This window comes from Myotis myotis, unplaced genomic scaffold, assembly GCF_014108235.1.
Source record: "Myotis myotis isolate mMyoMyo1 unplaced genomic scaffold, mMyoMyo1.p scaffold_m19_p_15, whole genome shotgun sequence".
Taxonomy (NCBI): domain Eukaryota; kingdom Metazoa; phylum Chordata; class Mammalia; order Chiroptera; family Vespertilionidae; genus Myotis; species Myotis myotis.
In genome coordinates this window covers 21,769,252-21,792,254 of record NW_023416319.1, presented here as the reverse complement: position 1 = coordinate 21,792,254, position 23,003 = coordinate 21,769,252, and the positions used below count along the sequence as shown (strand labels likewise).

At 43.1% G+C, this 23,003-nt stretch overlaps 1 protein-coding gene across 1 annotated transcript; it reads right to left on the bottom strand.

Moving 5' to 3' along the window:
- Positions 1 to 3,768: 3,768 nt before the first annotated feature.
- On the bottom strand, positions 3,769 to 19,289 carry LOC118669933 (cytochrome P450 2C21-like). Its single transcript, XM_036336540.1, has 9 exons — positions 19,092 to 19,289; positions 14,947 to 15,109; positions 13,453 to 13,602; positions 11,251 to 11,411; positions 10,291 to 10,467; positions 9,209 to 9,350; positions 7,476 to 7,663; positions 6,314 to 6,455; positions 3,769 to 3,993 (listed from the first exon to the last, which is right to left on the bottom strand). Exons 1-9 carry the CDS (start codon positions 19,272 to 19,274, stop codon positions 3,812 to 3,814), a joined length of 1,488 nt encoding a protein of 495 aa, XP_036192433.1. The 5' UTR covers positions 19,275 to 19,289; the 3' UTR covers positions 3,769 to 3,811.
- Positions 19,290 to 23,003: the final 3,714 nt, after the last annotated feature.

The window sequence follows — 23,003 nt, the reverse complement described above, 5'->3', positions numbered from 1 at the left end:
CCTTCCTTTGTGCATAAGGCAGGTAGAAAAATGAAAGAAAGTAGCCTAGCCGGTTTGGCTCAGTGGATAGAGCGTCGTCATGCAGACTGAAGGGTCCCGGTTCAATTCCAGTCAAGGGCATGTACCTCAGTTGCAGGCTCCTCCCTGACCCAGCCCCTGCTCGGGGTACGTGGAGGAGGGAACCAATTGATGTATTTCTCTCTGTCTTTCCCTCTCTCTTCCAGTCTATTAATGGAAAAATTACCTTGGGTGAGGATTAAAAAAAAAAAATTAATACAAAGAGGCATGCTGGTCCTCCTAAGAATAAGCACAGAGAAGGACAAAGGGGACGCACACAGGAAAGCTCTCTTGGCTGTGTGTCACTTAGAGTTACTTGAGATTTGGATTTAAAAGAGAGAAAAATTGTGTTCAGGAGCAGTTTCATCATGTAGGGAAACCCACCCTGGAATTGGGATCAGTAATAGCGAGGAAGTAAATACAAAGGAAGCCACAGAAACCTAAAAATAAAAATCAGAGCAGAAATAAAAAAACGTGTAAATAGGAAATCAATAGAAAAAATTAATGAAAAAAAGCTGTTTTTGAAAGTTCAGTAGAATTGATAAACCCATACAGCCAGTACCCCCGAAAAGAGAGAAGACACAAATTACTGTTGTCCAAGTGAAAAGAAGGGCCACTGCTTTGATGCCATGGACATTAAAAGGATCATAAAGGAATATTATGGACAACTCTATGCCCACAAATTTAATAACCTACGTGAAATGGGCCATTTCCTTAAGCACAGTCTGTCAGAACTGACAAGAGAGAGTCACAGCAACAGGTCCTTCGAGAAGAACACGTGAATCTGGGGGGGGCCTGTGATCATCCTGGGAGCTCCTTACCCCGGAACCTTCCAGGGAACAGGGGCATCTCTGAGGGGAGAAGGGAAAGCCCTGTGGAGGTGCAGCTCATGTGAGGAATCCCATCTGCATGCCCACTCTCCAGTGCACCTGCACTGCTGAGCGGGGCCTCACCGCTACCTGGACCCACACGGCCCGGGCACCAGCTCTCAGAGCATCCAGCCTCTGGCCCTCCACAAACTCTCACCACTCACCACCCAATTCAAAGCTATTATTATTTTTTAAAAATATATTTTTATTGATTTCAGAGAGGAAGGGAGAATGATAGATAGAAACATCAATGATGAGAGAGAATCATTGGTCGGCTGCCTCCTGCACGCCCCCAACTGGGGATTGAGCCCACAACCCAGACATGTGCCCTTGGCTGGAGTCGAACCTGGGACCTTTCAATCCGCAGGCTGAGGCTCTATCCACTGAGCCAAACTTGCTAGGGCAAAGCTATTATTTTAATCAACAGATATATACTGAGGCCCAGAAGCATCTTTTGCTTGCTCTTCCCACGGGGGTACAGATAACATGAAGATCAAGGAAGAGTGTTTTGATAAACCAAGGGATTCTAGTACCTGAACTGCTCACAGAGAATGTGTGCCTTGAGGAGAGTGGACGAACCTGTGGGATTGAGATCTGCTACTTAGAGTATCTACACTGTACAACAGAACAAGAGCAACATAACTGATGTCTATTTAATAAAACTTCTGAAAACTGTTATCACCGTCAAGATGCAAAGTGAACACAAGCGAAACTACTACGCCCTTGTTCTTGGCTGAACAGCTTTGCCCTCAGACAACCCTGCTTGCACATTATACCCCTCCAGGATCCGCCCAATCTGGGGGGCTCTCCAGTGACTTCCATGAACTGCTTTCTTGTAATTTCTCCAGATTGAAACATTGTTCTCCGGGAGAAAGTGAGATTTGTCGAGCTACTCCAGCATGGCAAGGATTAACTTCTCCACCATATCACTGGACTTCAGGAAAGGGACCCACTTCCATCCCAGCCCCACAGCTCCTGTCCTGGACTGAGTTCTGGGAAGAGGCTGGGGCGTCTGGTTTGTCCTGATTTCAATCCCTGACCTCACTCACTCATCACACAGTCATTCCTTAAGTACATTCTGAAAGACAGTGTAGGTTGTTAAGATGTGGCTTCTGAAGTCAGATGGTCAGGGTTCAAGTCTTTATCTGTGCCACCTATAAACCAAGTGTCCTTGGATAGGAAGGATATTTCACCTTTGTGTGCCTCACTCTTCTCATCTCTGAAATGGGGAGGGTAGCAGTCCTGACCTCAGAGGGCTGTTGTGAGCATTACGAGATGATTCAGCCAGAGCATAATGTCAAACGCTAAAAAAAAACATGAGCTATTGTTTGTGGGTTCTGGTACCCACACAGGCACTGGGATCCAGATGGAGAAGGACCAGCTAAGAGACATTGTGTTTCTTTAGACTTGGTTTATGGAAGTCTGGACCACTTACTGGCCTTGTGATTTTGGACATGTCAGTGAACATGTTTGTGCCTCAGTGTCGATATCGGTTAAATGGGGGTGGATTAAACTGTACCAATTTCACTGAATATAAGGACTGAGTATGTTGTTTTCATAGGAGAATAGGGTCTACCACATCATAAATACTTCAAAGTTATATCACTGTGAGGATCGTTTTTACTTATTGTAATGATGCACCACAATGTACTTACCACCTCCACTAGCACTTTAATTTTTTTTCAAATCTATCATGAATAATCATGAAATGAACGTCCACATCCATACGATTAAGGGACACATTCAAGAATATCCATGAAATAAATGCATAAGAAGTGGAATTGCTTGAAAGACAGGTATGTGCCTTTTCATTGTAACAGACATGGTCAAATCCACCTTCAAAGAGAAAGCATGAATTCACACTCCCACAAACAATTCACTCATTCATTCATTCATTCAAGTAGCCATTCATTTTCTCAAATATTTACTGAGCCAAAATGTGCCAGGCACTACTCCAGCCGATGGATATTTGTTAGTGAGCAAAACAAAGATCCTTGCTTACCTGGAACATGTATGTTAGCAGATGGTAGGTACACACAAGTAATTCAGTGTGGTTTTAATTTTTATTCCCCCCACAACTAATAAAGTTGAGGACTTTTTCTCATGTTTATTGACCACATGAAAATCCTCTCTGTGAAGTGACTATTCAAACATTTTGTCCATTTGAAAAATACTTGGGCGTCTTTGTGTTGTTTTTAGTTCTTTATGAAATCTGGATATAAGTCCTTTTGTGGATATATTCATTGGAGATATTTCTCCCAGTCTGTACCTTGCCTTTTAAGTATCTTAAATGGTATCTTTTGATGAATAGGTAGGAGTTTAAATACTAATTTAACTAAAGACCTATTTATTGATCTCTTATAATTAGTACTTTTTGTGGCCCATTTTTGAAAAATTTTTGCAGAGTTCAAGGTCATAAAGACTTTCTCTTATGTCTCACACTAGAGGCTTTATAGTTTTATATCTTTTGTTTTGTTTTGTTAACCCTCACCTGAGGATATTTCTCCACTGATTTTTAGGGAGAGTGGACAAGAGAGGGAAAGACAGAGAGAAACATCGATGTAAGAGAAACATGTCGATTGGTTGCCTCTTGCACGAGCCCCGACCAGGGCCTGGGCCAGGGAAGAGCCTGCAACCGAGGTTCGTGCCCTTGACCAGAATCGAACCTAGGACCCTTTGGTCCGCAGGCCAGTGCTCTATTTACTGAGCCAAACCAGTTAGGACTATTGTTTTATTTTTTAAAGGATGGGGAGATTAGGAGAGACAGAGCTCAGGAATGTCATTCCTCCTGGTATGAAAGAGGTGGATAACGGCAACACACCAAACAGAGTGCGTCTGGCTCGTTCAGATGAGGCGAGAGTCTTGTTCTGCAACCTGCCCCTTCCTCAGACGGGAACGAAACAAAGTTCATAGGAGGGAGGTACAGAGCCGAACCCACTGAGAACTGGGCTGGTGTCAATGTCCTTCGGATCAACCAGAGGTTTCAAGGTGAAATGCTGTAAAATGTGGGTCAGTAGTAAAAACAATTCCATGCGGGCCAGGCCTTCTCCAACACACACTCTTTTTCCTGAAAATGACACATAAATTAATTATGCATTCCATTCTACTTCTGAGTTAGCACACAAAGAGGCTTAAAAAAGATGGGACGAATAAGTAAATACATATATTAATAAAAGCCGAATTAACCTATGGCTTCTCCTACCTACATCGAAACCTGGTTTTCTTCATTTCCTCAGCACATGTTTTGTGTGCATGCTATATGAAAAGATCTTTTCTGTGCACCCACGTTGGATTGGCTTTGCCGAGACCTGTCAGTGACATCTTTCTACACACACACACACACACACACACACACACTCACTCACCTTAACATAAGACACACACTGCACTTTTCCATCTACCTCCAACCCAAGACTCATCAATAGGTTTGTGTCTCCTCATTGGATTCTAAAGGATAATCTTAACCTTGTCATGTCCCTGCTTTACAAAATTCCAAGAGCTTACCATTGCCAAGTATGAAAAGAAACATCACAAACTAGCCACAAGCACTACCATTCACTAATTCCCAAACAGACTGCCAATCTCAGGTGTTATCTCAGCTTCCCGTCACTCCTCCAAACGGAACAGCCTTCCCCTTTGCTCTGCCGGCTGAAACTCTCCACATCTTCCTGGATGCAGCTCAGAGGTTGTTTATCCTATGCAAACTTCTCTGACCTGCTCAGGGTATGTAATTCTCTCCCTCATCAGTTTTCCTCAACCCTCACTAATGCTTCTTTACCGCACCCTTCACACGAAATTCTAATTATTCACCTGTCTCACAGACTGGAACATACGCTCTTAAGGTAAGGCCTTAGATCTTATAACGGTACCCACAGTGTCAGGACCAAAGCGAGCCTGCAAGCCCTGTGATGCGAATAGAAATCTCCAGCAGGCGCATTATACAGGAAGAAAGATGAGGAGGAGGATAGCAGTCTTGCTTTGGGATCATCTCTGGGAATCGCACATAATTTGCTGCCATGAGACCAAGTGATTTTCTAATCAGGATATCTAATCAGGAGCCAATCTCCAATTTTTGCCTCTGTTTCAGTGACTTCTATAGGAAAGGCCCTTCGCCCCCTGCTCTTCCCGCTGTTTCTCCATTGGAGTGCGCTGAACATTCTCTATTTCTCCCGCCTCTCAGTCTATTCTGTGTGTGTTTGTCTTTTATGCTTGCTCTGTGTTGAGGAAGCCAATTTTTATGGACTGCATAAACCCTGAAGTTAGTGCCTCCTGGATTCTGAATAAACTCAGAGGACTAGGTATTGAAACCACCAGAGTATTAATTTCCTCAATCCCACCCTGCCAGGCCGCAGGCTAGCCAGTGGCTGTTTTCCTCCACCTACAGATGCATCTCCAGTTGAGGCATCCTGTATCTGCTAAAGATCTTGCCCTAGCTGGTTTTGCTGAGTAGATAGTGCGTTAGCCTGCGGACTGAAGGGTCCTGGGTTTGATTCTGATCAAGGGCATGTACCTGGGTTGCAGGCTCAATCCCCGGCCCTGATCGCATGTGAGAGGCAACCAATCGATGTGTCTCTCACATCGATGTTTCTCTCTGTCTCTCCCCATCTCTTCTAGTCTCTCTAAAAATCAATGGAAAAACATCCTCGGGTGAGGATTAACAAAAAAAATCTATTTGGGTTCCAGTAACAGCCTCCTTCCCTCATTCCTTCCATCCTCGGATGGGAATGTCTTTCTGCTGGTGCTCGCCCCTAAGTACCTTCGCGCACCTCGTTACTTCCCTCAACCCTCCCTCACCTCTGAAACGGTCTTTTCGTTCAACTTTCTTTAGTTGACCTTTTTGAGTATGCCACCTATTTTCCCCCCGGGACCCTGATAAATTAAAGAAAGATACTCAAATGCTTCCTGCAAGAAACTTTCTCCTACCCCCCCAACTACTCTGCCCTCTGCCCCTGCCCCCTGGGGTCCCACAACAGCCTCTCAAAGACCATTTGCCTTTCTGGGGTCTCATTGCCTATTAATTTGGCTTCCTCTTTCTTAGAGAGAGGGTCTGTTTCTTATTCACATTTAGTCCTTGGATTTGAAATGCGTCTGCTACATATAGGGTCCTAGTAAAGTGTATTGAACGAACTGGCTTCTCAGGGAAGGGGAGGAAAGTCTTAGTGGAATTGAACTTCCAGGAGGAGCTCTAAGGAATCTCAGTGGTGGATTATGGGACAGAACTCAGTGAGCAGCCTCCAATCCAAAGAGAAATAACCTGGACTTTGGGAGTGGTGCCTCTGGCCTCATGCAAATGACAATTGGTCCAGCCCAGTGTAGCCTCCATGCAAAGCTCTTCCTCATTTCATTTGACCCCTGAATATAGAGGGAAAAAAATGAAGCTTGCTTGCCTGCTGAAAAGGGCATGAAGTAGTTGCTCTTCTTAAAGTTGCCACTTTCATCTAGGAAGTGTCCGGGATCAAACTGATGTGGGTTGGGAAACTCTTTGTCATCATGCAGGAGAGAAGTCAGGGATGTGACTATGGCTGTGCCCTGATACAAAGAGAAACAGAAAAACTGGATTATAAAGAAGGTTACGGAGCTTGGAAAAAAGTCCCTTGTCTACTCCTTTTGATTTATAGATGAGGAGATTGAGGCATAAAAAGGAGGATTTATGTACTTCACGTCTGGGGTTTGGTCTTCAATCATATGATGCCAGTTCATGGACCCCAGGCCAGCAGCACTGCTTTTCAGGAAACTAAGGACACTCCCTGGAGAGCACTGTTCTCCATAAATTGCACTATTGTCTAAAAGTGCTGATGTCACTGAAAATAGAGCCCATTCTCTTTGAAACCAAGTATGAGGTCCTCCTCAAAACTCTACCGGCGTGGCCATGTTCTTGAAAACCCTTAATTTCCCAATCAGAATGAAAAACGGGTATGAATCCCCTCCTACTACTATGTTCTTTCAATATTGAATTGTTGCTTTTTATTTTTCTCATGAAAATTGTGATCACTAAGTGAAACAGATAGTTAGGAGGCAGGGGGAGGGTAGGATACTGGCTCAGTGATCAGAGTAATAAAGCCTACAGTGGGAAGCAGTAAGTGGACAGCAGACTGGGCTCAGGGGCAGGCGGAGTGTCCTGAACATCCTGTGGGAATCTAAGCAGTATTATATTTATACAATAGTGTCACCCAACTAGAACAGTGGTTCTCAACCTTCTGGCCCTTTAAATACAGTTCCTCATGTTGGGACCCAACCATAAAATTATTCTCGTTGCTACTTCCTAACTGTCATGTTGCTACTGTTATGAATCGTCATGTAAATATCTGCTATGCAGGATGGTCTTAGGCGACCCCTGTGAATGAAAGGGTTGTTCGACCGCCAAAGGGGTCGCGACCCACAGGTTGAGAACCACTGAACTAGAAGGAAGGGAGCGTGTCATCAGAGGGTGAGGAGCCTGAGTCAGGAACGTGCAATGCCTGTAGGAAGTTAGGCAGCCTGTGATTCTAACCACAGTGAGAGTGGAAAGCTGAGGTTCCTATGGAGGCGTGTAGATGAAACATCTCTCACCTTCGGAATAAAGTATCCTCTGAACTTAATGTCCTGGTTCACCAGGTGGGGCAGGTTGTTGGGGACGAGGTCAATGTATCTCTGGATCTCGTGGATCACGGCATCCATGTAGGGCATGTGGCTCTTGTCCTGCATGCAAGGGCTCCGCTCTCTGCCGACCACACGGTCAATCTCTTCCTGGGCTTTAGCTGGCGAGGTAGGAATCAGAATTTATGTGAGATGAAAAGACTTAAAACGATCTTCTTAATTTTGGTTACATTGTGGTGGGAGATGGGGAGAAGGGAAAAGTACACATGGCTACTACCTCCTTGAGGGGAAAAAATAAACAGAATTTCAGTCTCCTGGCAAATTGGAATCTCATTAGAGACTTCAATATATGGACATGTAAAACACAACTGTGCCATGAAATTCACTTCTCAACTCTGATTCTCTACTTTGTGTATTTCTGTTTGATAGACTCAGGGGTCTGGGATCTTGAAGGCTCGCTACAAACCATGTAGTTTAATCCTTGTGTATGAAGCTTTTGTTTTATTAAATCTGTAACTTCCAAGGGGGTAAGAACTAGCCAGTGGGGTAAATGCTTAATAAATAGAGCACCTGAATAAGATGTTTAGTTGGCTCTGCATACAGGAACAAGAAGTAATTTAACATTAATTTAGCATGCAAAATTTGACAGGCATGCTGCGCCATTTATTATATTACTTCATAAATTTCTCAAAAACAGTACTAAGTGTTGGGTATTAGTTTGTGTATCTTAAAAATGAAGAAACAGCCGAAACCGGTTTGGCTCAGTGGATAGAGCGTCGGCCTGCGGACTGAAAGGTCCCAGGTTTGATTCCGGTCAAGGGCATGTACCTGGGTTGCGGGCACATCCCCAGTGGGAGATGTGCAGGAGGCAGCTGATCGATGTTTCTCTCTCATCGATGTTTCTAACTCTCTATCTCTCTCCCTTCCTCTCTGTAAAAAATCAATAAAATGTATTTTAAAAAAAAAATATGAAGAAACAGGTCCAGAAAAGTCAATATATTTCTTAAGGACATCCAGGTATTATGTGGTCTTTCTCATTCCCAAGCCTACAATCTTAGAAATTGGGTAAGATTACTGAAAGTAGTTGTTAATGAATTATATTTTTCCTTTATCTACAAAGGGTATCCTGTTAATAATATATAGCTTAAGTAAGACTATTCATTAGTTAAAAACAAATGCTTGTTAACTTTTCCTTTGTGGGAAAGACTCTGTGAATGTTACGAAGTATTATCGTCTCCCTTAACCAGATGAAGAGCTGGTCTGACACAAATCGAGGACAGTCCACCAGTGCAGCGAGGACAGTGACCTCTGCCCTTCTGCCATTTAAATAGATTTTTCTCACCCAACTGGTGTGGCTCAGTGGTTGAGAGTCGACCCATGAACCAGGAGGTCATGGTTCAATTCCTGGTCAGGGCACATGCCCAGGTTGGGGGCTCAATCCCCAGTAGGCAGCCAATCAATGTGTCTCTGTCATCATTGATGTTTCTATCTCTCTATACCTCTCCCTTCCTCTCTCTCAAAAAATCAATAAAAATATATTTAAAATAAATAGTTTTTTCTCTTTTTATAATAATCTAATTTGAATGTAAGTTAGTCACGGAAATTTTCTCGTACATCGTCTAGGCAGATGAGGAGTGGGATAGTCATAGTATTGCCTGCTCATTTCTACCTGAAATTTTTATCCTGCCCAACATCTGCGAGCATACCTGCGACCTCTGGGTGCTTCAGCAGGAGCAGGAGTCCATATTTCAGGGTGGTGGTCGTTGTCTCCGTTCCCGCACTAAACATATCCCATATGGTAATGATCAAGTTGTCCATGGTAAACACAGACTGTTTATTGTACTTTTCCTAGGAATGATGTATTAGAATTACTTGATAAATTAACGAGCCTTTGAGATACCATAACGTAACTCCATATAACATCATTATTTGCTTAATTTGCTTATTTGGCCAATTAAGCCAGACGTTAGAGAGTGTAATAGCTAACGGTAAAGTCAGATGAGTTGTGAGGATTCCTTCAAACAGTTTAAATAAAATCAGAGCTATAAACTTTCAATAAGTCCTTTCTGATTCCTCACTTTCTCACCCATGAGAGCCATTCAGTTCTTTCAAACGTAATTTTTATCAAGTCATCATGGCTAGTCCCTGTCAGTTCTAGCATTTATTGTCTATTTCATTGTCTAAATTTCACATTCGAGCTCCAGAACCACTCACCCCCTAAAAGCATCACTGTTCCCAACGTCACCAGTAGTTACACCCATGATAGTTCCTCAGTAACTTCGAGGACTCCACACACTTGATCATCTAGACCTATTTTGTCATCTGTTCACCTGAGCCAGTTTCCTCTAAAACTACCTCATCTGGGAAGACTTCCTAGTATCTTTCTGAAGGTTAGCCTTTCTAGATGCCTATCCATTCCTGTGTTCCCTCACACGTTACATCTTGCATTCATGGAACTTATTTTATGAATGCTATATGTTGTTTATCATTAATCTTGAATGTGTGTGTACTTCTTTGCGTATGTGTGTGAATGTGTGTACGTGTGCGTGTATTTCAACCTGTTCCAAATAAAGATCCAGCTTTAATCATGTAAATCATTTTTAGGAAGCATCTGGGGCTATCTCAAGACACCCAATATGATTTGCACAAGTAAGAGATTGCACAAGCAATTAATACAGCCTTAGGAAGGAGCTTTGGATTTAATATCCCAATTTCACTGAAAAGATCAGAACTCATCCGAGCCACATCACCCACAAAAGATGAAGTTGCAAATCAGGGTCATTTATACCTTTTCCATTTTAATCAAGAAGTAGTCAATAAAGTCTCGAGGGTTACTGAGGTCCAAGGATTCCTGGTGTTCTTTTATTTGCTCCAAAATAAATTTTTTCTGTTCAGTAAAGTTTTTAAAGAATTCATTATGACTTCCTGGGAGATAATGCATTAAATAGGGGAAAGCATTGTAGATCTGAAAGAGTACAGAATAATTCATTAATTTACTCACCAAACTCTTATTGGCCTCTATTGTGTATCAGACACTTTGCTAGATGCTGAGTAGGTGAAGATGAATCAGGCGTGCATCCTGCACTAGAACATACTTGGCCATTCCCAATCCTGGAGTTTACTGACTCTGCTTTAACCGGCACCTTCATGACCTAATACCATTGGTGGGCGCTGGAACAGTTTATTCGGCCTGGTAGCTTGTATCAAACTCGATAGAGAATCAAGAAGTCTGGATTATAGGTCTAGCTCATTAATGGTCTTCGTTAGTCTACTTTGAGAATATGCTTCCTATCTGTGGGTGATAGTTTCCTGTTCCAAAAAATGAGGAGTTGACTCTTTGTTCTCCAGGGTCCTTCCCAGGTGGAACATTGAAAAACCTTCTGATCCACACAAAACCTTAGTTGTTAATGATTATATATCAGAGGTTACTAATATTTTCTGACTGTGTCCTATAGCAAGAAATACATACATTTTACACCATTACCCTCTTAATCTATAGAAAAAAAAGTTTCTAAAAAAATACCTTATCCTTTGATGCAGTTTAATATAATATTTTTCTTTCTATTGCTATGTTTCATGCTTTAAATTTAACACATTGAGTTGATTTGATAACTCACTAATTGCTTACAAATGATAGTTTGCTAAACATCACTTCAGCCATTTTGAAATAGGGCAAAGGGATGGGGTAGGCATAAGCAATAGATTAGTCAGAAAATTATTTCTCATTTAAAGAGAACCTTGACTTTACCTGTATCCAAGTGGTGCTTATAATCCTCAAGTTTTCATTAAAATAGTGTAGCAAGGTCAGCAACTTCTCGTCGCTGTACTCAAAGCGGCTCTGGAAGATAACGGAGCAGATCACATTGCAGGGAGCACAGCCCAGGAGGAGAGAAGGGTTGCAGGGAGATGCTGGAAACAACAGGAGTTAAAAGTTAGAGCAGAATGTTCATAGGCATCTTAAGTTGACCGTGTAAAATAACCGAGAAAGGTTGACTCCAAAGGTTGTTTAAGTATAGGAGCTACCTAGACATGCCACCCTCACCATAAACGTAGCATGCCTAAAATAAAATGTGTTGTGTTTCCCCAAACATAACTGTCTAATCCAGTCCAGTTTATCAATTTCCCTCAAGTATTCTTCTATTTACAGCATTCGCCAAATAAGAGCCACGAGGTAATTCACAAGATCTTTTAAAAATAGCTTTTAGCCGAAACCGGTTTGGCTCAGTGGATAGAGCGTCGGCCTGCGGACTGAAAGGTCCCAGGTTCGATTCCGGTCAAGGGCATGTACCTGGGTTGCGGGCACATCCCCAGTGGGAGATGTGCAGGAGGCAGCTGATCGATGTTTCTCTCTCATCAATGCTTCTAACTCTCTATCTCTCTCTCTTCCTCTCTGTGAAAAATCAATAAAATATATTTTTAAAAAATAGCTTTTAAATTTTATTTATTATAATATTATTGACTGTATTCCCTATGCTGTACTGTACATCCCCATGACTATTTTGTAACTTCCGATCTGTACTTCTCAATCCCTTCACCTTTCTCACTCACTCTCCCAACCTCCCTCCCCTCTGGCAACCATCCGTCCGTTCTCTGTGTCTACGAGCCTGTTTCTCTTTTGTTTATTCACTTACATGGTTCTTTAGATTTCACATAAAAGTGAAATCATATGGTATTTGTCTTTCTCTGACTGACTTACTTCACTCAGCATGACACCCTCTAGGTCATCCATGCTGTCGCAAAGAGTAGGAGTTCGTTCTTTCTGTGGCAAAAACACCTTTGAAGGTGTAAGATGTAGCCTTCAGTGTGATGCTTCATGATGCCCATAAGAAACTGGGCAACCTAAGTAAGAAAATCAAGAGACTGGGGACACCTGAAATCTTACTTTACAAAACACAGCTGAACAAGTCGGGTGTGCTTTTCTTGTAGAAGGGATGATGTATGAGAGAAACTGGACTTACATTCCGGTATTTGAAAAACGATGTTACAGTACAGCAAGCAGGCTTTCTATATGTAATAAAGAATACGGCTCCATTCTTTGGTAGGGGCTGCTGACAGCTTTAAGCCTTACCTTTTCTTCCTCTGCTCACATCTGGACAAACTGGTTTTTAAAAGCTCAGGTGTTCCCTTCTTTGGCACAAGCAGGGTGTTTAACCACACAAGCCCTGGCGGGCACAGGGAACCCCCTCTGACCCCCCAACCACCATAGAAACCTCACCCCAGCGTCCTTTCCCTCCTCTGTCAGGCCATTCTGGGGTCTGCCGAGGAGCCACCGCCCCTCCCCAGAAAGCCTCCCTGCCCACCTACACGCCTGCCTGGGCCGTGCTGCTGCCCTGTGCGCGGCAAGGTTTTGCCATAAATTCTACCCCTGAACCACCAGTGCTTTATTTTCAGTTTCACTGAGATGTCATTGACATTCAGCACAGTATGTTTCATGTGCACAGCATAACGACTCGATGTACATATATTATGAAATATGCGCAAGGTTTCCAAGAAGCTACTAGAGAAATTACTAGTTTTTCAAGTTATTGTGGCTAAACTACTAGCTGGCTGCCAAAACCCGAGTTCTCCGCTTCTTCCGGGGCCACAGACAGCCGTGTTTCCAGTTCTGAGAGGTGGGCTAGCCCTGGAAGTTACAGCTCATGGAAGAGAAGATGGGCTGTGTACCGCTGCCATGCCGGGCTCCTCCAAAACACAGCTGGCTCTTTTCCTTGTTCTTCGCTCCTTCCACTCCCACAAAGAGGGATGAATCCCGGGTGACACTGGAAGCCACACGGTGAAGCTATCAAAGCCCCTACCAACCTGGTACCCGGAGAACCTGAAAAAGCTTCCCCTCTTCCTACGGGTACGTGAGCAAAAAGCGAGCTTCTGCTGTGCCTGAGCCATCCCGCCTCTGCAGTCTATCTGTAATAGCATCACCCAAGCTGCTCCTGTCAATTACACAGATACACACCGTTGGTTTTCTTTAAAGCTTCCACCAGACACAAGGCTTCCTCTTGAATTCTGTCTTCAATGGTCTTCTTTCCCATTCCCATGTTCCGCAAAACCGTGAGGGAGAAACGCCGGGTGTCCTTCCATATTTCTCCATTGCTGAAAACAATTCCTATCGGGACAAAAAATAAATAAAAAAGGATAACTTCCATTTTCATGAATCCTAGCTGACAGGCTTTATCTCAGAAAATGATAATGTCATTAAGCAGAAATGTAAATATCATGGTGCCAGCCTCAGACATTCCCACTGCGCCCTGTTCGCCTGCCTTCTCTCTTACCCCAGCCTGGATGCTCACTGTCAAGACTCTCGGCTTGACATCTTACTAGACTCTTCTTCATCCATGAACTCCTCTAAACTTCACAGTAACTCTGTGAACCAGTTTTTGTCCCCATTTAACTGATAAGAAGGCTGAAGATCACGGAGACAAAATGCTTACGCCTTAATCACACAGCTAATAAATCATGGTGAGCCCAAGTAATAGATTAAATGTTCAGGGCCAACTTCTGTGCATGGTAAGCGAAAATGGAGCCAATTCTTGGAAGGAGAGACAGCTCTGATGCATTGGAAGGAAGCTCATGAAAATCTATTCCTCAGATAAGGGACGCAGCCGTAGTCCTTCGCATGTTAACATTCTCCCTCTCTTTGTGAAATACCTTCCATGAAATGTGTCTTAACACCAAGGAAGGTCAACATTAGACGTCCAGAGTCAAGACAGGACTAGGGAGGAAAAATAACGCTCGTAGGAAGCTTGTCCAAGAAGATCTTCGAGAACAATTCGGAGGAGGGAGGAACCCCACCCAGGCCTTATCTTCTTGCCGGAACCCAGTGACCCTCCTGAGGACGGGGCAGTTTTAAGTCCAGCTCCAAAAACAAATGGAAGATAGTTCAAGTACTTAAGTTGAAAAGCTTTTTCTAATATCAATTCCAACCCTTTCTATGTGTTTCTCCATAATCTTCTTTTTAGAGCATATTTGTGCTTTATGCTTTGTATTCTATTGAACTCGAATATTTCTTATCCTTTTTAGATGAGAAGATTAAAGGTAAGGTTGGAAATATTCCAAACTTATGTTGGTTCCATGCATACTATACACGTTTTCTGAAATAATCTCTTGGCAACCATGACCCAGGACAGAAAGCAAAATATTTGGTGACTAAAATAACGCAGTCAATTTCTTCCCTCTCGTTCTCATTCTTAGCAGGCCATAACTTAAAACGAGCAGGGCTTAGTCACCAATAGAACACTGTGGTGAGTTGGTTTGCATTGAAATTATCGTTTTATGGCAACATGTGTCACCTTCATCATTTTAAATATGGATTAATTGTCCTTTACAGAAAATGTTGGAATTATGATATTTCCATAAATTTCTATACATGCTTAAAGTTTCTCAGTTCCTTCGCCCATTTGGAATCTTGGCAACTTGCAAATCTGCACACATTCCCCACATGGAAGCGTACCTAATCCCCGGGAGTGGTAGTCTATCACTGGGAAACTGCCTCTGCCAGCAAACTCCTCGCCCCGGTCGATCAGGGCTTCCTTCACGGCGTCGTACCCGTGCAGCACCACCGTGGGCCGCGTGCCCAAGTACACAGTGAACACTGGGCCGTAGACCTCCGCTAGCTGGGAGACAAATAGGAGACACCAGAATAGTGAGAACTCAAAACTGAAAATGTAGCTCCAGCCCGTTTTTCTCAGTGGTTAGAGCGTTGGCCCTCAGACTGAAGGGTCCCAGGTTCAATTCTGATCAAGGGAACATACCTTGGTTGCAGGCTCATCCATGCGTGCAGAGGCAACCAATCAGACACATTGATGTTTCACTCTCTCTCTGTCTCTCCCCCTCCCTCCACTCTCTCTAAAAAGTAATAGAAAAAAATACCCTCAGGTGAGGATTAACAAACAAAAAACTAAAAAAGTAGGTAAATGAGAGAAATATTCTTTTTTAAAAAATATATTTTATTTTTACAGAGAGGAAGGGAGTGGGACAGAGAGTTAGAAACATCGATGAGAGAGAAACATCAATCAGCTGCCTCCTGCACACTCCCTACTGGGGATGTGCCCGCAACCAAGGTACATGCCCTTAACCAGAATCGAACCTGGGACCCTTGAATCCGCAGGCTGACGCTCTATCCACTGAGCCAAACCAGTCAGGGCAGAGAGAAATATTCTTAATCTTACCAAAGACATGTAATATTCATTCACTCATTATAAAAGATTTCAATTTCTAGATCCAATAACTTAATAAGAATTCACATTGCTTAAATGGGAATTCTCATTATATTATTAGTAATATAGCTGATATTATTACCACCAACAGTCATCCTTTATTCAGCTTCTACTATGTGACTCTGTCATAAATTTTATTTATATTATTTTATTTCTTCTTTCTGCGAAACCTCTAATTGCTGCAAGTTTCTCCTTCCTTCCTATAGTTATAACTGATATGTTTCTCCTGTTTAAGGGAAGCTTCTTCATGTTGCCCCAGGTGTAGACAAATAATCGTCGCTCCTTATCTGTTTTCTACATCTTCTCTTTAGCACCAGAGACCTCTATGTTTCATTACTACATCCGGACAAGGCAGCCTCGTTACAGACCTTTCCCAGCTCCTCTTGTGGCCACGTGACTAGGCTGCCATGATGTTAGCAGGAGTGAAGTGTGTCCGTCCTACACTGTTGCACAAATGGTCACCCATGCTTTCCGTTTCTCCCCCTACTCATGGGTTGACCCCACTCTGACCCCTTGGAGATGGCCCCACTGTGACCACCAAAATGAAAACAATAGCCTCAGGGCACAGGATGGTCAACAAGATGGAGAAAAACTGGTTCTCTGAATGACTGCACAGAAGAGAGGCAGCCCACCCGCAATCATTTCAACATCATAGACAGAAATAAGCTCTTGTCTTCTTTAAGCCATTGCATTACCGGGGTCTTTCTCTTATGGCAGCTTATTCAGTATATTAAATGATATAGGACTTTCCAATAGTCCAGTGTTTGAGTCCTGCTACCTTATAATTCATTCTCCATATACAATTTCTTCTCCAATTCCTTCTCCAGAGTGATGTTTTCACACGGCAAATAGTGACACGACAGTCCTGTGAGCACGTTCATGGTATCACATTGTTCTTGTGCTAAGGACCAACATTCTTTTTAAAATTATTTAAAATATATTTTTATTGATTTCAGAGAAGAAGGGAGAGGGAGAGGGAGAGAGAGAGAGAGAAACATCAATGATGAGAGTGAATCACTGATAGGCTGCCTCCTGCATGCTCCCCACTTGGGATCAAGCCTGAAACCAGGGCATGTGCCCTGACCAGGAATCAAACCGTGACCTCCTGGTTCATAGGTTGACCCTCAACCACTGACCCATGCCAGTCAGGCTAAAAACCAATATTCTTAAAATCCTTGTACGACCTGCATGCTCTGGTCCCTGCTGACCTCTCCAATATCATTCACACCATGTTTTTACTTACTCTCTGGGCTACAATGAAACTGGTCCTTTTTCAGACTCTAACAAGCAAGTCTTCTACAGATCGAAAAAGCCTGGGACAAACTTTTATCAGGTTCTTGTCTGGTTAATGCCTAATCTTTCTTTAGAGCTCAGTTCCAAATTCAGTTCCTTAGAGAACCCTTTGCTGACTGCTCCTTCCTTCCCTAGTCCTCCAAGCTACATGGCCTCTTTCTACAGGATCCGTACTACATGGTTTATAATCACACTTATTTGCATTATTATATCATAAATACATGCCTACCCTCTGGATTGTAAATTGCATAACGCTAGGATCTTTTTTTTTTTTTTTTTTTTTTTTTTAATTCACCACTGAAAATCCCCAGCACACATAAAAAAGACTAAAATTTTACTGTTTGGGATAGCATGGATGGACCTAGAGGGTGTTACAGTAAGTGAACTGAGTCAGTCAGAGAAAGATAAATACCAGATGATTTCACTTATATGTGGAATCTAAAGAACAAGATAAACAAAATTTAAACAGATTCATAGACACAGAGACCGCTGGCGGTTGCTAGAGGGGGAGGGTTTGGGAGACTGGGTGAAAGAGGTGAAGGGATTAAGAAGAACAAATTGGTAGTTACAAAATCGTCACGGGGATGTAAAGTAGAGCATAGGCAATATAGTCAATAATATTATAATAACTATGTGTAGTGCCAGGTGGGTACTGGAAACATCAGGGGGAACACTTTGGTAAGTGTACGACAGTCAAATCATTCTGCTGTACACCTGGAACTAATACGAAATAAACCCGGGGGGGGGGGGCGGGGGGGGGGGATCCCGAGCACCTAACGATTGTGCCTAGTCAAAGCAGGCATTCAATAACTTGCTGAATACATGCTAGACTAATAACTTGTGCAAACTAATTATTATTCACCTTTTAAAGAAACGGAAATTGAAGCTCAGAGAGATTTTTAAAACTTGTCTAAGGTTGTAAGTTAACAAATGGATGTGCTGGGGTGCCGAAACAGTCCCTTCGAATCCAGCCCAAAACACTGGAAGGAGCTGCCAGGGGCAGTGCCCTGGTAACCAGCTGTCTCGGGGGAGACCGATTTCAGCGGATCCCTTCAAGATTTAGAGAGCTACAGCTACATAAATGGTTAAGAGTTGAGCAGTTATTCACTCATTCATTGAGCAAACATAACAGAAACCGAGGAAGTTCCTGAACCTTTAATTAGTTCCTTAACTCCACCTCACTGAGGTGTGCTTTTAGAAAATGTTAGTGTTGTGACTCTGTAAATCAGTGGAGTTTTTAAAAATTGAATGCCAAACCAGTTTGGCTCGGTGGATGGAGCGTCGGCCTGCGGACTGAAGGGTCCCAGGTACGGTTCCGGTCAGGGGCATGTACCTGGGTTGCGGGCACATCCCCAGTGGGAGGTGTGCAGGAGGCAGCTGATCGATGTTTCTCTCTCATCGATGTTTCTGACTCTCTGTCCCTCTCCCTTCCTCTCTGTGAAAAATCAATAAAATATATTTAAAAAAATAAATAAAAATTGAAGGTAGTTTCATTGCCAGTAGAATAATTACTACAAAGAGGACCTAGGTCGCAATATGAGCAGGAAATTCCTCCTTTTGGCAATTTCAACAATCACCTCATGGATCTCACGCCCTTCTGGTCACCATCTAGCTGCACCCCACGTAAAATCATGTCTGGCAGAAAAGGACAAGGACTCTATGATTTCTCTCATATGTGGAATATAAAGCGGAAAGCAACACACAAATAAACAAACCAGCTCACAGACACAAACAGTATGGTGGTTACCAAAAGGGAAGGAGGGCTGAGGGGAGGAGAAGGAGGACAAAAGGGTGAGCTATATGGGGAAGGAAGGAGACTCGACTTGGGATGATGAGCACACAATGCAATATATAGATGATATATTAATAGATTTGAAAACCTGAAACTGTAAAATGTTATTAATCAATGTTACCCCAGTAAATTTAATTAAATTTAAAAAATAAAATTACATCTGGGTGTCCAATGGACACTTCCCTTTAAAACCACTTCTTTAACATATGGTGTCTGGGACCATATTTTACCCAGATATAGGACTGTTCTACTTACTCATTGCAAACAACTGGAAGAAAATTAATCATACTTAACCTTTCTTAATGATTCATTGAAGTTTTTCATATTTATCTGCAGAATATTTCCAAAGACTGGGAGAGGGGTGGGGCCAGGTGGCAGCTTTCCTTGGGCATAGCTTCGGTTCCATAGGAAAAGGAGAATCAAACAAGAAAGACAAATCGCCAGGACTGTGAAGAGATCCATTGATGCGCTTTGCATAAATGCAATTGAAAGTTTATAACCCAAAGATTTTGTGCAAACTCATCTCCCAACATGCACTATGTCTCTGAACTTTTGGGTAAATATTGTTTTATCTTCAGTGTCCTTGGGCCTGCTGGTAGAGAGTACAACAAAACAAAACAAAAACAACTCATAGTTACACAACAGAATTGTGATTACCAGAAGGGTAAAGAGGACTCGGAAGGTAAAGGGGGCCAAATATAGGGTGACGGAAGGAGACTAGATTTTTGGTGGTGAACACACACTAATCAGATGTTGTATTATTTTAAAGTTGTACACCTGAAATTTATGTTTATTAACCATCTAGAGGCCCGGTGCACAAATTTCATGTATGGGTGGGGTCCCTTGGGCTGGCTTGTGGAGATCGGGCCCCAGCTCGCACCCCCAACCTCGCAGCCCCGCAGCCCTGCCTGGCACCCCACCTTGGCCTGGCACCGCCCCTTCACCTGCTCCACCATCCTGCCCAAAGGGTTCCCTGCCCAGCTCCCTCAGTGCCTGGGAGCCAATCAGCAGCCCCGCCCCCCCGTGGCCACCCCTGGTCACCATCTGCGGGGCAATCGGCAGGGCGATTGGGCCCCTGCTCGCACCTGCCTTGGCCTGGCGCCACCCACTCACCTGCTCCACCACCGCGCCGTGGTCCCATTCTCGTCGTGGCCCATGGGGGCCGGGAGTGCCTCCACTGCTTCCCCCTGCCAGCGCCGCGTGGCCGACGCCCACCATGTTGCACACCACCCCCTGGTGGTCAGCACACATGATAGCGAGCGGTCAAAATCCCAGTCTCCTGGTCGAACTCCCAGTCAAATGACCACACGAGGGGACAATTTGCATATTAGGCTTTTATTATAAAGGATGTTATCTCAATAAATGTTTAGAGAGGAAAGGAGATGATGAGAGAATTATCAATTGGCTGCTTCCTGCACGTCCCCTACTGGGTACTGAGCCCACAACCCAGGCATGTGCCTTGATTGGGAATCAAACCGTGACCTCCTGGTTCATGGGTCAACGCTCAACTACTGAGCCACACAGGCTGGGCCCAATAAATTTAATTTTGTAAAAACAGTATAGAGAAATATCTAGGTTTTCAACTAAGTTTTAGTTGGAAATTCCAACTAAAAAATAACTCTAACTTCTTCAGAGATGGCCAGATTTTAATAGTGAAATTGAAAGCAAACACATTTTCAAAGGGCTAAAATGCATAATCTTGACAAATGATGAAAGACAATATCTCATATGAAAATTTATCATCATATGTGCAGAAAAGAGCACTCTCATTTTTAAAAATTTATTAAGTTGTGAGCGAGAGAGAGAGAGAGAGAGAGAGAGAGAGAGAGAGAGAGAGAGAGAAAGGAAACAGAGAGAAAGAGAAACATCGATTTGTTGTTCCACTTATTCAGACACTCATTGGTTGATTCTTAGGCCATGGCCACGTAGCTCCAACTAGCTGAGTTACTTGGCCAGGGCCTAAGAAGCACTCTCTTGGTGCATTTTCCCAGAAAACCCAGGGAAAGGCCAGGATCAATGACAGAGAGAAGGAGGCGGGGTGAAAAAGAACGGTATAAGGAGCTAGTCTTAGAGTAGAGACAGCCCAACTCTCTTGGCAGAGCCCTTTCCTACTATATGGCAGGAGTTCTGACACCACTTATTCTCAAAGGAGATGCCGAGCCAACACAGATACCGCCCTGCCCAGTTAATAAAGGGTAGGACTGGCATTTGAACCTAGGACATCTGACACATCACATATGGCAATTATAATTTAAGAAAAGGAGAAATGAACCAGATGGTGTGGCTCAGTGGTTGAGCATCAGGCTCTGACCAAGTCACGGTTCGATTCCAGGTCAAGGCACATGCCCAGGTTTCTGGTTTGATCCCCAGTAGGAAGTGTATCAAGAGGCAGCCGATCAATGATCCTCTTTCATCACTGATACTTCTATCTCTCTCTCCCTCTCCATTCCTCTCTGAAATCAGTAAAAGTATTTTTTAAAACAAAAAGAAATGAGTACTGATATAACAGCAGCCTATGGGGAGAGAAGTCCCCATATTAGGAGCCGTGGAGTGCGGACCCAACACAGGACTCCAATGTTGTAGTCTTCTACACAGCAGGGAGGTCCTGAGAGAGAGAACAGCCCTCCACAGCTTCTGTAGCGGCAGAGGAGCAAGTCTAACAAGCAGTTACCTGGTACTCAGGCTTAAGTTGGAGGGTGGGGAACTAACTACATCAAAAATACCTCAGTCTGGGAAGACAACCATATCTAGATTTCACAGACAAGAACATACCATATTTAGATCAGTATCTAATAAAATTAAAATTCTACTTTACACCCCATAGGAGACATACTTTAAAAACAGTCTTCTGGCCCAGCCAGTGTGCTCAGTGGTTGAGCATCGACCAATGAACCAGAAGGTCATGGTTCGATTCCTGGTCAGGGAACATGCCAGGGGTTTGAGCTCAATCCCCAATAGGGGGCATGCAGGATGCAGGCAACCAATGATTCCCTCTTATAACTGATGTTTCTATCTCTCTGAAATCAATAAAAATATATTAAAAAATAATAAATAAAAACAGTCTTCTGTAAAACCACTATTAGATCCTACATAATAAAGATGTAATATGCAAATGGTCATTACGCCGTGAAGCATAACGACCGACAGCGTAACAACTGGATCACTGATCAGCAGGAGGATGGGGCAGCAAGCTATAAGCGGGCAGCGGAGAGCTACAGGAGGGGGCAGGGCAGCAAGCTGGGGGGTGGGCAGGGGGGCGGAGGAAGCTACAGGAGGGCGGGGCAGCAGGCTGAGAGCTACTGGAGGGCGACAGCAAGCTACTGGCACACGGTCTCGTGTGCAGGGCTACTCGTTTTTAAATAAGTGACTAGAATCTTAAAGTATTTTAAAAGAAAACAAACTGCTTTCTTTAATTAAAAAATAATAATTATTTGTAGAATTCTGTGAAGTTTATGAAGCACTTTTGTGAGTATCTCATTATTTGAATCTCATAATCAACCCACAAGACAGGTAATTTTATTCATTTTACAGATGAGGAAAATGATAATCAGAACTGAAGAAATTCACCCAAATTTCCACTTCTAAGGCAGGGTAAGCACTCCAGCTCTGGTTTTATAACTTATGAATTCTGCATTGAAAATTATTTCAATTTAACTGTATTTTACAAACATTTGTTGAGTAATTATTAGGTATCTGGCAGTCTCACTTTGGCATTAAATATTTGATTTAAAATTAAACCATTACTGAGTCAATGATTTCACCATGGGTAAATAAAAGTGAGAGTTCAGACAAGTTTGTTGCTTTGTAATCTTTAGAATTTCAGTTAGTCAGGGTTCAAAGATTCAAAGAACTTGATTTCAAAGCAATACAGTGATTAGCTGCCCAACTCCACAGCTGGTGTTCACTGCCTAGGACATTTCTGGTCCTGGAGGACAGCAGATTAAAAAAAAAAATTTTTTTTTAATTGATTTCAGAAAGGAAGGTAGAGGGAGAGAGAGATAGAAACAACAATGATGAGGGAGAATCATTGATTGGCTGCCTCCTGCACGCCCCACACTGGGGATTGAGCCTGCAACTCGGGCATGTGCCCTGACCGGGAATCAAACTATGACTTCCTGGTTCATAGGTTGACATTCAACCACTGAGCCACACCAGCTGGGCAGGAGAGCAGATTTTAAAACAGCTTATATATATTTTGAAAAATGT